The following is a 13,410-nucleotide window of genomic DNA, read 5'->3' as shown; positions in this document are numbered from 1 at the left end:
ATCCTGACCAGTGTTAAACCCTTTTAACACCGGCTGTGTGAATCCTGACCAGTGTTAAACCCTTTTAACACCAGCTGTGTGAATCTTGACCAGTGTTAAACCCTTTTAACACCAGCTGTGTGAATCCTGACCAGTGTTAAACCCTTTTAACACCAGCTGTGTGAATCCTGACCAGTGTTAAACCCTTTTAACACCAGCTGTGTGAATCCTGACCAGTGTTAAACCCTTTTAACACCGGCTGTGTGAATCCTGACCAGTGTTAAACCCTTTTAACACCAGCTGTGTGAATCTTGACCAGTGTTAACCCCTTTTAACACCGGCTGTGTGAATCCTGACCAGTGTTAAACCCTTTTAACACCGGCTGTGTGAATCCTGACCAGTGTTAAACCCGGCTCATGTGTGTCCAGGTCCTCAGGGCCAGGGCCGACCCGGCACCCAGGGCCCATCAGGACGACCCGGCAGCCCCGGAACCTCCGGCAGACCTGGAGTACCCGGCCCCATCGGCCCCGCCGGACCCCCGGGGTACTGCGACCAGAACTCCTGCGTGGGCTACAACGTTGGAGGTATGTAAACCAGCTGTTACCGTGGCAACACATGGTTTATCCTGCCTCGGCTCTGCTTCTGAAACACCAAATAATGTTGAAACATCTGACATTAAAACTGTGGATGTTTAACATTATTCTGCTTAAAGGAGCATGAACGCCATCCTCTAGAACAGGAGTGTCGTCTGTGAGGAACGTCTGCATGTTTTAACGGTTCCTCTGTCGTCTTATGAGGAACGTCTGCATATTCTAACAGTTCCTCTGTCGTCTGTGAGGAATGTCTGCATGTTCTAATGGTTCCTCTGTCATCTTATGAGGAACGTCTGCATGTTCTAACGGTTCCTCTGTCGTCTGTGAGGAACGTCTGCATGTTTTAACGGTTCCTCTGTCATCTTATGAGGAACGTCTGCATGTTTTAACGGTTCCTCTGTCATCTTATGAGGAACGTCTGCATGTTCTAACGGTTTGCATGTTTACGTCCTCTGTCATCTTATGAGGAACGTCTGCAATGTTCTCAACGGTTCCTCTGTCGTCTGTGAGGAACGTCTGCATGTTCTAACTGTTCCTCTGTCATCTTAGGAACGTCTGCATGTTGTAACAGTTCCTCTGTCCTCTGTGAGGAACGTCTGCGTGTTCTAAGGGTTCCTCTGTCGTCTGTGAGGAACGTCTGCATGTTTTAACGGTTCCTCTGTCCTCTGTGAGGAACGTCTGCATGTTCTAATGGTTCCTCTGTCATCTTATGAGGAACGTCTGCATGTTGTAACGGTTCCTCTGTCCTCTGTGAGGAACGTCTGCATGTTCTAAGGGTTCCTCTGTCGTCTGTGAGGAACGTCTGCATGTTTTAACGGTTCCTCTGTCCTCAGTGAGGAACGTCTGCATGTTCTAAGGGTTCCTCTGTCGTCTGTGAGGAACGTCTGCATGTTCTAACGGTTCCTCTGTCATCTTATGAGGAACGTCTGCATGTTCTAACGGTTCCTCTGTCGTCTTATGAGGAACGTCTGCATATTCTAACAGTTCCTCTGTCGTCTGTGAGGAATGTCTGCATGTTCTAATGGTTCCTCTGTCGTCTTATGAGGAACGTCTGCATGTTCTAACGGTTCCTCTGTCATCTTATGAGGAATGTCTGCATGTTCTAATGGTTTCTCTGTTGTCTGTGAGGAACGTCTGCATATTCTAACAGTTCCTCTGTCATCTTGTGAGGAACGTCTGCATGTTCTAACAGTTCCTCTGTCATCTTATGAGGAACGTCTGCATGTTCTAATGGTTCCTCTGTTGTCTTATGAGGAACGTCTGCATATTCTAACAGTTCCTCTATCATCTTGTGAGGAACGTCTGCATGTTCTAATGGTTCCTCTGTCGTCGTGTGTTTGTCCTGAAAACTGTTCCTTCATAAACACCTTCAACTCCAGGGTTTCAACTGGAACAAACGTCCTGTTTTTAAGGACATGTATTCAAAAACATCGGAACACTTCGTATGACTTTTGTCACCAATGTTTCATTAAAATCCAAGTCATAGCCTAAGATAAGATAAGTGATAAGATAAGGTAAGAGAAGTTTTAAGATAAGTGATAAGATGAGATAATATTATCGTATTAGTCTTTGAATAGTGACGACTCCATTTTTTCCATTTGTAAATATAAACATTTTCATGTAATGTTACTGTATTTACACTAAAACAAACTATCATTTCACCAAAAATATGAATAACTTGAACAAATATGAACAACCGGAAATGTGTTCAGAAAAATCTGTGGAATTTTAATAATATTGTGTCTGTTATTACATGTTGTATGTATTTGTAAATCTACTGTATAAAAGTTGAATATTGGTTAAATTTAAATGTATTTTTCTTCAGTCATTTCAGTTTGTTCATGTTATTCACATTTATTGAAGGATCGTTTGTAGACGTAAACACTTGTTTAATGTAATGTTACTTTTTTCCCTCTAACCCACAGAGGAAAGTTTGGAGTTGACACTATTTCCACATTCAGTTTTTATTTGAGTGCAGCTCAGATTTGGCTGAATGTGAAGCTGAACTCACACCAGTGTTTTAGACGAAGCCTTATTTATTCACGATGTTCTGACTTTTCTCTGTAGATTACGATCACCCGCTGCCTCTGTTTTAAACCACAGGTTCCAATGAATTCACATCAATTCTAAAAAAAAAACTCATCTGCACGAAAAAAAAAACACAAAGAAAAACACGAGCACCTTGGCTTCACTTGATCAGAATCAGATTTGTGTCAGAAACAAAACAAAAATTTCATAAATAAAACTCAATGAAGCTAAAAAAAAACCAAAACACCACATTGGGTTTTTTCAGACGATATTTGTCATTGTGGTTCATTGAACATGTTCAATTTAAGAGTTTTTGGATTTTTTTTTAGTGTTCATGAGAATGAATGAAGGTTTATCAATAATTTAAATAAAGGGGACATTTTCCCTCATCTCACAACTTAACTAAAGGTGACTTTTTGATCCGGTGAAGTTGATAAAATATAGAAAACAACATAAACTACCTTAAAATAATGAAGTGTCAGTGAAAGTCCCATTGTGAAGGATTGTAATGGTTCAGCTGATGTTAGCCACCTGTGCTAATGCTAACAGCGCTACAGTCATTAGCACAAAGCTAAGGCTCAGCTGATGTTAGCCACCTGTGCTAATGCTAACAGTGCTACAGTCATTAGCACAAAGCTAAGGCTCAGCTGATGTTATCCACCTGTGCTAATGCTAACAATGCTACAGTCATTAGCACAAAGCTAAAGCAGATATTATTATTATTATTATTATTATTATTATTATTATTATTTTGTCATGGTTTCTAAAGCTTTTCGACTTTACACTTGAATTCCACTAAAACCAGGGGTAGGGTGTTCAACCTGTGGTTCTGGGGCCACATTTGGCTCTTGGACTCTTTTCAAGTGGTGTCATTTGACTTTCTAAAAAAAAAAAGAAAACCATATCTATAACAATTTAATTTTTTTTTTTTACACATTTTGCTATTATTGTTGTAACCGTAAATGTATTCTGATATAATACAGTTGTGAAAACGTCGATTATACTCCAAATGAATCCAAAAATAAAAGTCTTAGTTGTAAAGGTAGACTAGTTTTTAAATGTTTAGACACTGAAGGTTTTCATCTGTTCAAATAAAACCTTCACATATGAGTCTGTTTTTGTTTTACGACACAATAATGATCCATGTCACTGTTTTCTTTAGTTTTGTTCTGTAAATGAACAGAAACTTTGATTTATTCTGGACATATTCTGTACAAACGGATTCTAAAGAACTTCTCTAACAGTCACCACTTTGAGGTAAAACATACGACAGTGTATTAGGCTGCATCGGAAAAATAAAAACACTATATTTCGAGAATAAAGTTGTATTATTTTGAGAATAAAGCCATAATATTATGAAAATGAAGTCGTAGTTAAAAAAAAAACCTCATAATTTAATGTCCTACTTTTTACTTTTTGCTGTTTTGAAAATAAATTCACAATAGTGCGATAAAGTCATAATGTATAAATTGTTAGCCTTAATCCTTGTTGGTGACAGTTTCCACAACTTGAACACAACAAGTGAAGCGGCAACTTTCACTTCTGTTGGAGCGGATGGCAAATGCTAATGTGTTGATGGTGGGCGGGGCTAATAGGCACAGTATTATTTTGAAAATAAATTGGCAATAGTGCAATAAAAAGTCATAATTTAGCAATTGTAAGCCTTAAGTAAATAAAGTAATTTGCTCCCAATTTGTTTAGTTCTTATGACAAAAAAACCCAAACTTGTGCGACTAATGCTAACGTGTTGATGGTGGGTGGAGCTAACAGGCTCAGTATTTCGCAGTATTTGTGTAAACCCAAATGAAAGTAGACCCTCACAAAATGTTCCAAGTTCTACATTATTGGACGAAGGGGTATGACTTTATTCCCATAAATTATATTTTTTCCACCTGTTTTGTTTAAATTATGGCGTTATTCTAGTAAAATTATGGCTTTATTCTTGAAATATGATGACATTATTCTCATAATATTACGACTTAATTCTCATAAAATTATGACTCTTTTTATATTCAACTTTATTCTCATGAAATTACTGGTTTTATCTCAATATTTTATGACTTTATTCTCGTAGTGCCAGGTGTTTTTATTTTCTTACGTGACCCGTATACGCCGTCGTACAAACGTATAAGGATCCGAACAGTTTGTTTTTCGGTTTCAGTCCTAAAATGACTTTTTAAACATTAACAGTTTCCAACCCATGACTTAAACCATTTTTAAAATAATGAACTTTTTTTATTTAAGATCCTTAAAAGACACCGTTTTGACTGATTGCACGCTGCTTTTCTCCAGTATCGATCATATTCTGGGTCCAAAACCAAACTACTGTCCACTTTTTTCGTAGATTTTTATTCGTACTCATATATTTGAGGCGGTTTCGTTGGTGTTTTGACGCTAATCTGATTCCACAGACTTAATACTTCCATTCACATCACATTCCTCACATTCAACTCACATGTTGTCGCTCATTTTAACTGTTTGATCCTAAACTTCCTTCCAACTCCTCTCTTTTTAATGTTGTCGTTCCGTAACCTTGGTAACCCTGACTCGGTAACCCCTGGTAACCATGGTAACCACTGTGTCTCTTCCTCCTTTTGTTCTGATCCTCCCCCCTCTTCTCTTCCTCTGCTAACCCAATCAACGCCCCCCCCCCAAACTCATTCCGTCGTTGCTTCCTGTGGTGGTGGCGGTGGCGGTGGCGGCCATCTTTGTTTTGGGCTGGACGCTGGCTTCGCTGCCTTGCTCGGTTTTTTGGGGAAACGCAGAAGGAGAGGATAACACTGACGTCGGCGCTGTCCCCTCAGTCCAACTCCCGTCCAACGTCTTCCAAAACTACGGCGAAGCGGAGGAGGACGACCCCTACCGTGATTGGCAGCCCAACTACCCCGCCCCCCAACCCGTCCAGGACGAACCGGAGCCGGGGCCCGACGGCGGCGTCTACCACCACGACCACCATCGCATCGCACGCAGCCCAGACGCCGAATCTAACGCCGAGCAGCTGGGGCCGAAGAGGAGGTTAAAGAGAGGACTCATTAACTGAGGCAGCTGATTGGAGGACACACGGCCGCTCTGCGCTCTGATTGGCCGGTTCAGAGAGGTTGCGGACTAATCAACAAAGTGCCTGATGTAGTGGATTTCTTACGGACATCGTAGAGGGAACGGGGTGGGGGATCAGGTCGGGACTATTTTAACTCATCTATGCTATTGAATTAACGTCAACGAAAGCGTTTTCTGTTGTTTTTATGTGATTGGATTCTTTTGTCTGAGGAGAGACGTTTGTTTGGGATGGATGGAGTTTGACGGGTTCTGTCTTTGGAACAACATTCGCACAAATAACATCTGGAGAGACCGAAGACGAGGGTCGACAGGAGCGTTTTCTACAGTGCAGGGGTGTTGAACATATGGCCCACGGACCAAAACCAGACCGCCAAAGGGTCCGGTCCGACCCACGGGATGAACTTCTGTTGGATTAGAAATAGGTCAGAGCAGTCAGAGAATACAACAGTAACATATATATAATGAAAAGTCCAAATATTTGACTTTCAAAAAGGAAAATTACATGAAAATATTTATTATTACAAACTATCCTTTCACAAAAAAAAAATGTAACTAAATAAATAATGGCAACTCCAAATTTTGGTCTTTGTTTTAGTGCAAAATGTTCCAACTATCCAAACAAAATAAGATGTGAATAACCTCAAAAAAGCGGAATTTTTTAAGAAAAATCAGTGCAATTTTAACAATATTCTGCCTTAAATTATCATTTCTACATGTTTATTACAGATCAGATCTATAAAGACACAAAACATTTAATAACAGGCAGAATATTATTAAAATTAGACTGAATTTTCTTTAGACATTTCATGTTCAAATTTGTTCAGGTTATTCACATTTTATTGTTAAAGGATAGTTCATAAATGTAAATATTTTCATAATTTAATGTTAGTTTTTTGCACTAAAACAAGACAAACATTTGAAGTTGTTAATTCAAGATTTTTTGCTTAAGTCAAGATTTTTTTCTTAATTCAAGTTTTATTTTGGCTTAATTCAAGATTTTTTTTTACTTAATTGAAGATTTTTTTTTTGCTTAATTCAACATTTTTTCCTTAATTCAAGTTTGTAAATGTAAATATTTTCACAATTTTATGTCAGTTTTTTGCATTAAAAGAGAAAAATTTGGAGTCATCATTTATAGGTTATTATGTTATTATTTTACTTGAGATCGTATTGGTGTGTACAACAGCGTACACAGTCACATAAGAAAATAAAAACACTTATTATGAGAATAAACTTGTAAAATATTGAGATAAGGTTCATAATATTATGAGAATAAAGTCATATTTGAAGAGTGAAGTCATAATATTGCGAGAATAATGTCACAATTTGAAAAGAGGTGGGAAAATATCATGGTTTACGAGAATAAAGTCGGCTAAACACGGCCAAATACTGAGCCTATTAGCCCCACCCACTATTAACACATTAGCATTAGTCGAAGGACTTTGAAGACAGTTCGCACACTTTTGGGTTTGTATCGTCGTGAGAACCGAACGGTTTTGGAGCAAATTGCCACTTTTGTGGAGGAGGAACTGACTGGAAGTGGTCCACTGCAGGGCTAGCGGTGGTAAATTCTGACTTTTTATCGCACTATTGCGAGTTTATTTAAAAAATATTATGACTTTAATCTCATCAAAGTACGACATTATTTAAATCATTAAATTATCAGTTTTTTTTAAACTACGACTTTATTCTCATAATGTTATGGCTTTATTCTCAAATATTACGACTTTATTCTCATAGTGAAAAGTGTTTATATTTTTCCGATGTGGCCTAATACGCCATCGTAGGTCTGTCTGTGGAACCTGAACTAAATCCAGTTCAACGTCCTGCACTGTTCATATCTTCAGTGTCAGTTTTGTACTTTGGACCAGTTTGGACTGGTTTGGACCAGTTTGGACTGCTTTGGCCCAGTTTGGACCGGTTTGGACTGCTTTGGACCGTTTTGGATTGGTTTGGACTGCTTTGGCCCAGTTTGGACTGGTTTGGACCAGTTTGGACTGGTTTAGACCAGTTTGGACCGGTTTGGACTGGTTTGGACCAGTTTGGACTGCTTTGGCCCAGTTTGGACCAGTTTGGCCCATTTTGGACTGGTTTGGACCAGTTTGGACCCTTTGGTAGTCCAGTTGTGGCCCACAGGTCACATGTTTGGCGCTCCAGCTGATGCAGTATTTACGCTTGAACGTCTTAAATCCGTAGAAAACGCTCCTGTTGATTTTCGTGTCTAATTACCAAAGGTGTTATTTGCCTGATGCTGTTGCCGCGGTGACCAGCTGCTGTTGCCGCGGTGACCAGAGCCCCAGCTGATGTGGAAGCGTGGCAGCCTTCTGTGTATTTACCTGTTGGTCTAAAGTGCCTCATGAGAACATTCTGGTAGAAACAGTAAACCAGTCTAAACCAGTGTTTGAATCCTTTTCCACCAAATGCATGTTTTTATTCCGTGTTTCATCTGCTGACGCCGGACTTCGGCTTCATGACGCAGCATCTGCAGATCAGGCGTTAACGTCTACAGACGAAGTGAACGGCATGATGGGATACGATATGCAAATTTCAACAGCGTCTACTTAAAACGCGTCTTCTCCACCAGGTTTTTCGGAGTCCTGCACCTGTAAACAAACCCAGCAGTTTGTGGGAGCACAGAGAACACAGCTGTGGTTTATTCAGTGGAGAACGGCGTCCCTCAGGGCACCGCCTTGGAGCCCCATCATTTATATATGTTTACATTAATCCACTTTCAGATGCAGGTCTACAGACGTACGCTGACGACACCGAACCGTTTACATTCACACTAAGGCTCCGTTCACAGCAGGTCTGAACGTGCAATGCAAAAATTTGGGTGAAATTCGATTTTTTTTGTGTGTGTTTGTTCATATTCTACATTAAATATGACTTCTATCAGTTTTGAGTCTGAACTGAATGTGACCCTGAAGTGACCCACATGCACTAAAGAGGTCCTGATGGAATACGTAAATCTGGTTTTCCTCCACTCCGACGAACAACTGGGACGTTTGTCGTATTTCAGTGACGTAAAGGACGGGTCAGTGCGACCTGGATGTTCAGACTGAAGTCACATTGGAAAATATCAGATCTGGATCTGATTTAGGACCACATATGAAAGTGGTCTGGGTCAGATTTAGGACCACATATGAAAGTGGTCCGCGTCAGATTTAGGACCACATATGAAAGTGGTCTGGGTCAGATTTAGGACCACATATGAAAGTGGTCCGCGTCAGATTTAGGACCACATATGAAAGTGGTCTGGGTCAGATTTAGGACCACATATGAAAGTGGTCCGCGTCAGATTTAGGACCACATATGAAAGTGGTCTGGGTCGATTTAAGACCACATATGAAAGTGGTCCGCGTCAGATTTAGGACCACATATGAAAGTGGTCTGGGTCAGATTTAGGACCACATATGAAAGTGGTCTGGGTCAGATTTAGGACCACATATGAAAGTGGTCCGGGTCAAATTAGTGCAGTTCAGATCCAGGTCACATATGGACAAAAAAAATCTGACTTGTTCCACATTTGCCTTCAGTGTGAACGCAGCCTAATACTCTTACCAGTGGAGTAATCAGATTATTATTGATTATGAGTCTGTGCTTCATTAAACTGCTGATGGGATCCTTCAGGTACGGTGGTCCAGAGGTCCAACAGCCCGAAAAAATATCCACTATAAGAAAAAAAACTAAAAACGAGAGAACAGCCCAAAAAAATATCCACTACAGTCTACTCTCGTTATACCAACTTCCGTTCACGGCCAAATTGGCGGTATAGCGAAAATGGCGTTACAACGGGTTGCGTCCATAATGTGCATGTCTTTACTATATGATGTCTATGCTGCCTCCATTAACCCGTTCTAATTGCGTTTCTAAATAAATCTTGATTCTGTTATGTTGTAAGGGATCATTTAAAGTGGGGAAACATTTTAAACATTATTATACCGTGTCGGGAAATGACACCCCATCATCTTGAGGCTTTGGCTTAATCCCACGTCCTCTTCCCGACATCCTGACCTACTGAGTCTTCTGCGATAAATGAACGGTGGCCATTCCGTAGACCTACTCGTAGCTTGTCGCGATCAGTGTCTGGCGCGTTTGTTTCAGTGCATTGTTAAAATTTATGTGTACTCGATGGCAATCACGCTGGCGGTATAACGGTCGGGAAATCAATGGTATAAGTGTTGTTTGTGCATGGAACTGGGCTGGCGGATGGCGATAGGCGGAAAAGGTGGTAGCTAATGGAATAATGCATTGGGGATTTTTGTGCATGGTTTTGGTCGGGCGGTGAGCGAAAATGGCGGTATAACGGCGGGCGGTTTAACGAGAGTAGACTGTATAAGAAAAAACAACAATCATCCACTTTTTCAGTTAAGGGGGCGCTGTTTACCCAAAAGCCCTCTTGCTTAAAATTAAGGCCACCACAAAAAATAGAAGCAGAGGCTGAAAATTTTAAGGCCTTCAGGGTTTTTTTTCTTATAGTGGATAATTTTTGGCCTGTTTTCTTTTTTTCTTATAGTGGATAATTTTTTGGGCTGTTCTTTTTTTCTTATAGTGGATAATTTTTTGGCCAGTTCTCTTTTTTTTCTTATAGTGGATCATTTTTTGGGCAGTTCTTTTTTTCTTATAGTGGATAATTGTTTGGGCTGTTTTCTTTTTTTTTCTTATAGTGGATAGTGGTTTGGGCTGTTCTTTTTTTCTTATAGTGGATAGTGGTTTGGGCTGTTCTTTTTTTCTTATAGTGGATAGTTGTTTGGGCTGTTCTTTTTTCTTATAGTGGATAATTGTTTGGGCTGTTCTTTTTTTCTTATAGTGGATAATTGTTTGGGCTGTTCTTTTTTTCTTACAGTGGATAGTTGTTTGGGCTGTTCTTTTTTTCCTACAGTGGATAGTTGTTTGGGCTGTTCTTTTTTTCTTACAGTGGATAGTTGTTTGGGCTGTTCCTTTTTTCTTACAGTGGATAGTTGTTTGGGCTGTTCCTTTTTTCTTACAGTGGATAGTTGTTTGGGCTGTTCCTTTTTTCTTACAGTGGATAGTTGTTTGGGCTGTTCTTTTTTTCTTACAGTGGATAGTTGTTTGGGCTGTTCCTTTTTTCCTTACAGTGGATAGTTGTTTGGGCTGTTCCTTTTTTCTTACAGTGGATAGTTGTTTGGGCTGTTCCTTTTTTCTTACAGTGGATAGTTGTTTGGGCTGTTCCTTTTTTCTTACAGTGGATAGTTGTTTGGGCTGTTCTTTTTTTCTTACAGTGGATAGTTTGGGCTGTTCTTTTTTTCTTACAGTGGATAGTTGTTTGGGCTGTTCTTTTTTTCTTACAGTGGATAGTTGTTTGGGCTGTTCTTTTTTTCTTACAGTGGATAGTTGTTTGGGCTGTCACCTCTGGGCCACCGTACTCAGGGCACCGTCATCAGATCAGGCCTTAACGTCTTCAAACATAAAACCAACTGCATGATGGGATAGGATCTGCCTGTTTCACCAGCCTGTCCGTTGAAGCCGTCTTCTCCTCCAGGTTCTCCAGGTTCTGCTGGTGGAAACAAAGCCCAGTGTCAGTTTGAACACAGAACACACGCTGTGGGCTGTGCCCTGAACACCTCATGGTGACCAGGTAAACATACAAACGCCGCTGACAGCCGCCTCCACGTCCTCCTCGTGTCCGTCAGACTGTTAAAGCAGAATGTGAAGTGATCCTGGTCCGCAGTTCCCGCCCACACCTCCTGGCCTTAAAGGGGTCGGTCTGGGTTTTCTGAACCGTGGTTGGACCGGGACCTGATCCAGAGTCAGTGAACACAGGTCTGGTTTATAGAAGGAGCTGACATCCACAGGAAAACCCCCGTCATGATCTGATTTATGGAGTCATCCATAACACTGGTCAACCACAAATGTATTGTTTCAGTTTTTTGAGCTGGTTTAGGATCATTTTGGTGCTGAATCCAAAAATCACATTCATTTTGCTCAATCAGGTCAACTTTCTGAACTATGCTACATATTGGCTTGTGAACATGTTTGCTTACATTTATGGGCATTTTCACATCATATGATACAAAATTCTTTCATATTTCTTGCAATAAACGAGTTCTGAAGATTTTACTTTTGCCAATTTATGATTAATGTTTTTTTTAATATTACAGGTGAATGAAATGGCTTCGACTAGAAGATCTGGCAAAAATGAGCCTGACGTATTCTTCTCCATCTGTGGTGAATACACCATTGTACCTAACAGGAATCATATGATCAAATGATTTTTTTCTCTTAAAACCTATTTTGGGTGAGAACTATATTAAAAATCAACTGATAAAGTCACAAAAATGTAATCAATTTTGTGAGAAGATCAAATTTTTCAAAATCAAATTAGCAAAAAACCCTGACCTGATGGAGAAAAACAGATGTCAGTTTTGGATTTAGCGGTGCAAAATGGTCCTGATTCAGCTGAAAAAACCTGGACAACTTCCAAAAACATTTGTTTGGAACCCAGTGTTATTTACAGCAGGTCTGTCAGACTCCTGTTCGTTCAGTTCCACATTCAGTTCCACCTGATCTGCAGTGGACCAGACCAGTCCAAGAAGAACAGAAGAACAGAGAAGTAATGGCAACTCCAAACTTTTCTGTTTTAGAGCCAAAAAAGTACATTTACATGATGAGAAGGTTTACAACCACAAACTATCCTTCCAAAAAATCTGAATCACATGAACAAACTGAAAAAATCAGTGTAATTCTAACACTCTTCTGCCTCAGTTTATCATTTCCACATGTTCATTAGAACGTACGTATCTACAAACACAGAACATTTAAGAACAGACAGAATACTGGTGAAATTATACTGACTGCTCTGAAGACATTTCAGGTTATTCACTTTTTTTTTTTTGCGAACTTAGACTTTGTTTTAGTGTAAATACATGAAAACATTTACATTTACACAGAGAAGCATTTGCAGGTGTCATTATTTCTGTGTTATTAGACTGGACTGACCCACTGCACAGTCACCTGGTCTGAACGTGGAACCTGAACAAGAACCATTCACAGCTTCAGGGTCGTTTTTTATCTCATAAATTCATCCCAGGGGCCAGACTGGACCGGACCAGACTGGACCGGACCGGACTGGACCAGACCAGACCAGACTGGACCAGACCAGTCTGGTCAGACTGGACCAGACCAGACCAGACTGGACCGGACCAGTCTGGTCAGACTGAACCAGACTGGATCAGATCAGACCAGACTGGACCGGACCAGACTGGACCAGACCAGACTGGACCAGACCAGACCAGACTGGATCAGACCAGACCAGACTGGATCAGACCGGACCAGACTGGACCAGACCGGACCAGACTGGACCGGACTGGACCAGACTGGACCCTTTGGTGGGCTGGATTTGGCCCCCGGGCCGCATGTTTGACACCTGTGCTGTAAACAGTCTAATCTGATCTGTTCTATCAGATAACAGTAATCTGATTATAACACACCTGCATTACTCCCATGTCTTCATGCATATAAACACATTAATCTGATTATTATGAAGGTCGATTTGTTTCTTTATTGCTTCAACCAAAAAAGAATATTTTCAATTAATTTTTTTTTTTTTTTCAATCAAAAAAACCTTTGCAATCAAAGAAAAAAAGTGTTTGAAGGCAAAAATACGTATTTGGGAACCAGAACACACTTTTTTCTTTCACTTTAAAGGTTTTTTCTTATTGAAGTGAATTATTTTTTGATTGAAAAGAATGTTTTTGAAGTCATCTTTTTTGTATTGGGGTCGTATTAGGGG

At 40.2% G+C, this 13,410-nt stretch overlaps 1 protein-coding gene across 3 annotated transcripts in view; it reads left to right on the top strand.

Annotated features, from left to right (window-relative positions):
• Nucleotides 1-6,267, top strand: part of LOC115428600 (collagen alpha-1(XIV) chain-like) — a 282,214-nt gene extending 275,947 nt beyond the window's left edge. For 2 of the 3 annotated variants that reach the window (XM_030147725.1, XM_030147723.1), the window contains 2 exons: nt 408-563; nt 5,366-6,267. In XM_030147725.1, coding sequence (XP_030003585.1) covers nt 408-563; nt 5,366-5,640 — 431 coding nt within the window. In that variant the 3' untranslated portion in view covers nt 5,641-6,267. The remainder of the gene's footprint in view (nt 1-407; nt 564-5,365) is intronic. The other variant, XM_030147724.1, reaches the window with a different exon arrangement.
• Nucleotides 6,268-13,410: the final 7,143 nt, after the last annotated feature.

This window comes from Sphaeramia orbicularis, chromosome 11, assembly GCF_902148855.1.
Source record: "Sphaeramia orbicularis chromosome 11, fSphaOr1.1, whole genome shotgun sequence".
Taxonomy (NCBI): Eukaryota; Metazoa; Chordata; class Actinopteri; order Kurtiformes; family Apogonidae; genus Sphaeramia; species Sphaeramia orbicularis.
Note: the sequence above shows the minus strand (reverse complement) of the source record. Positions and strands in the feature narration are given on the sequence as shown.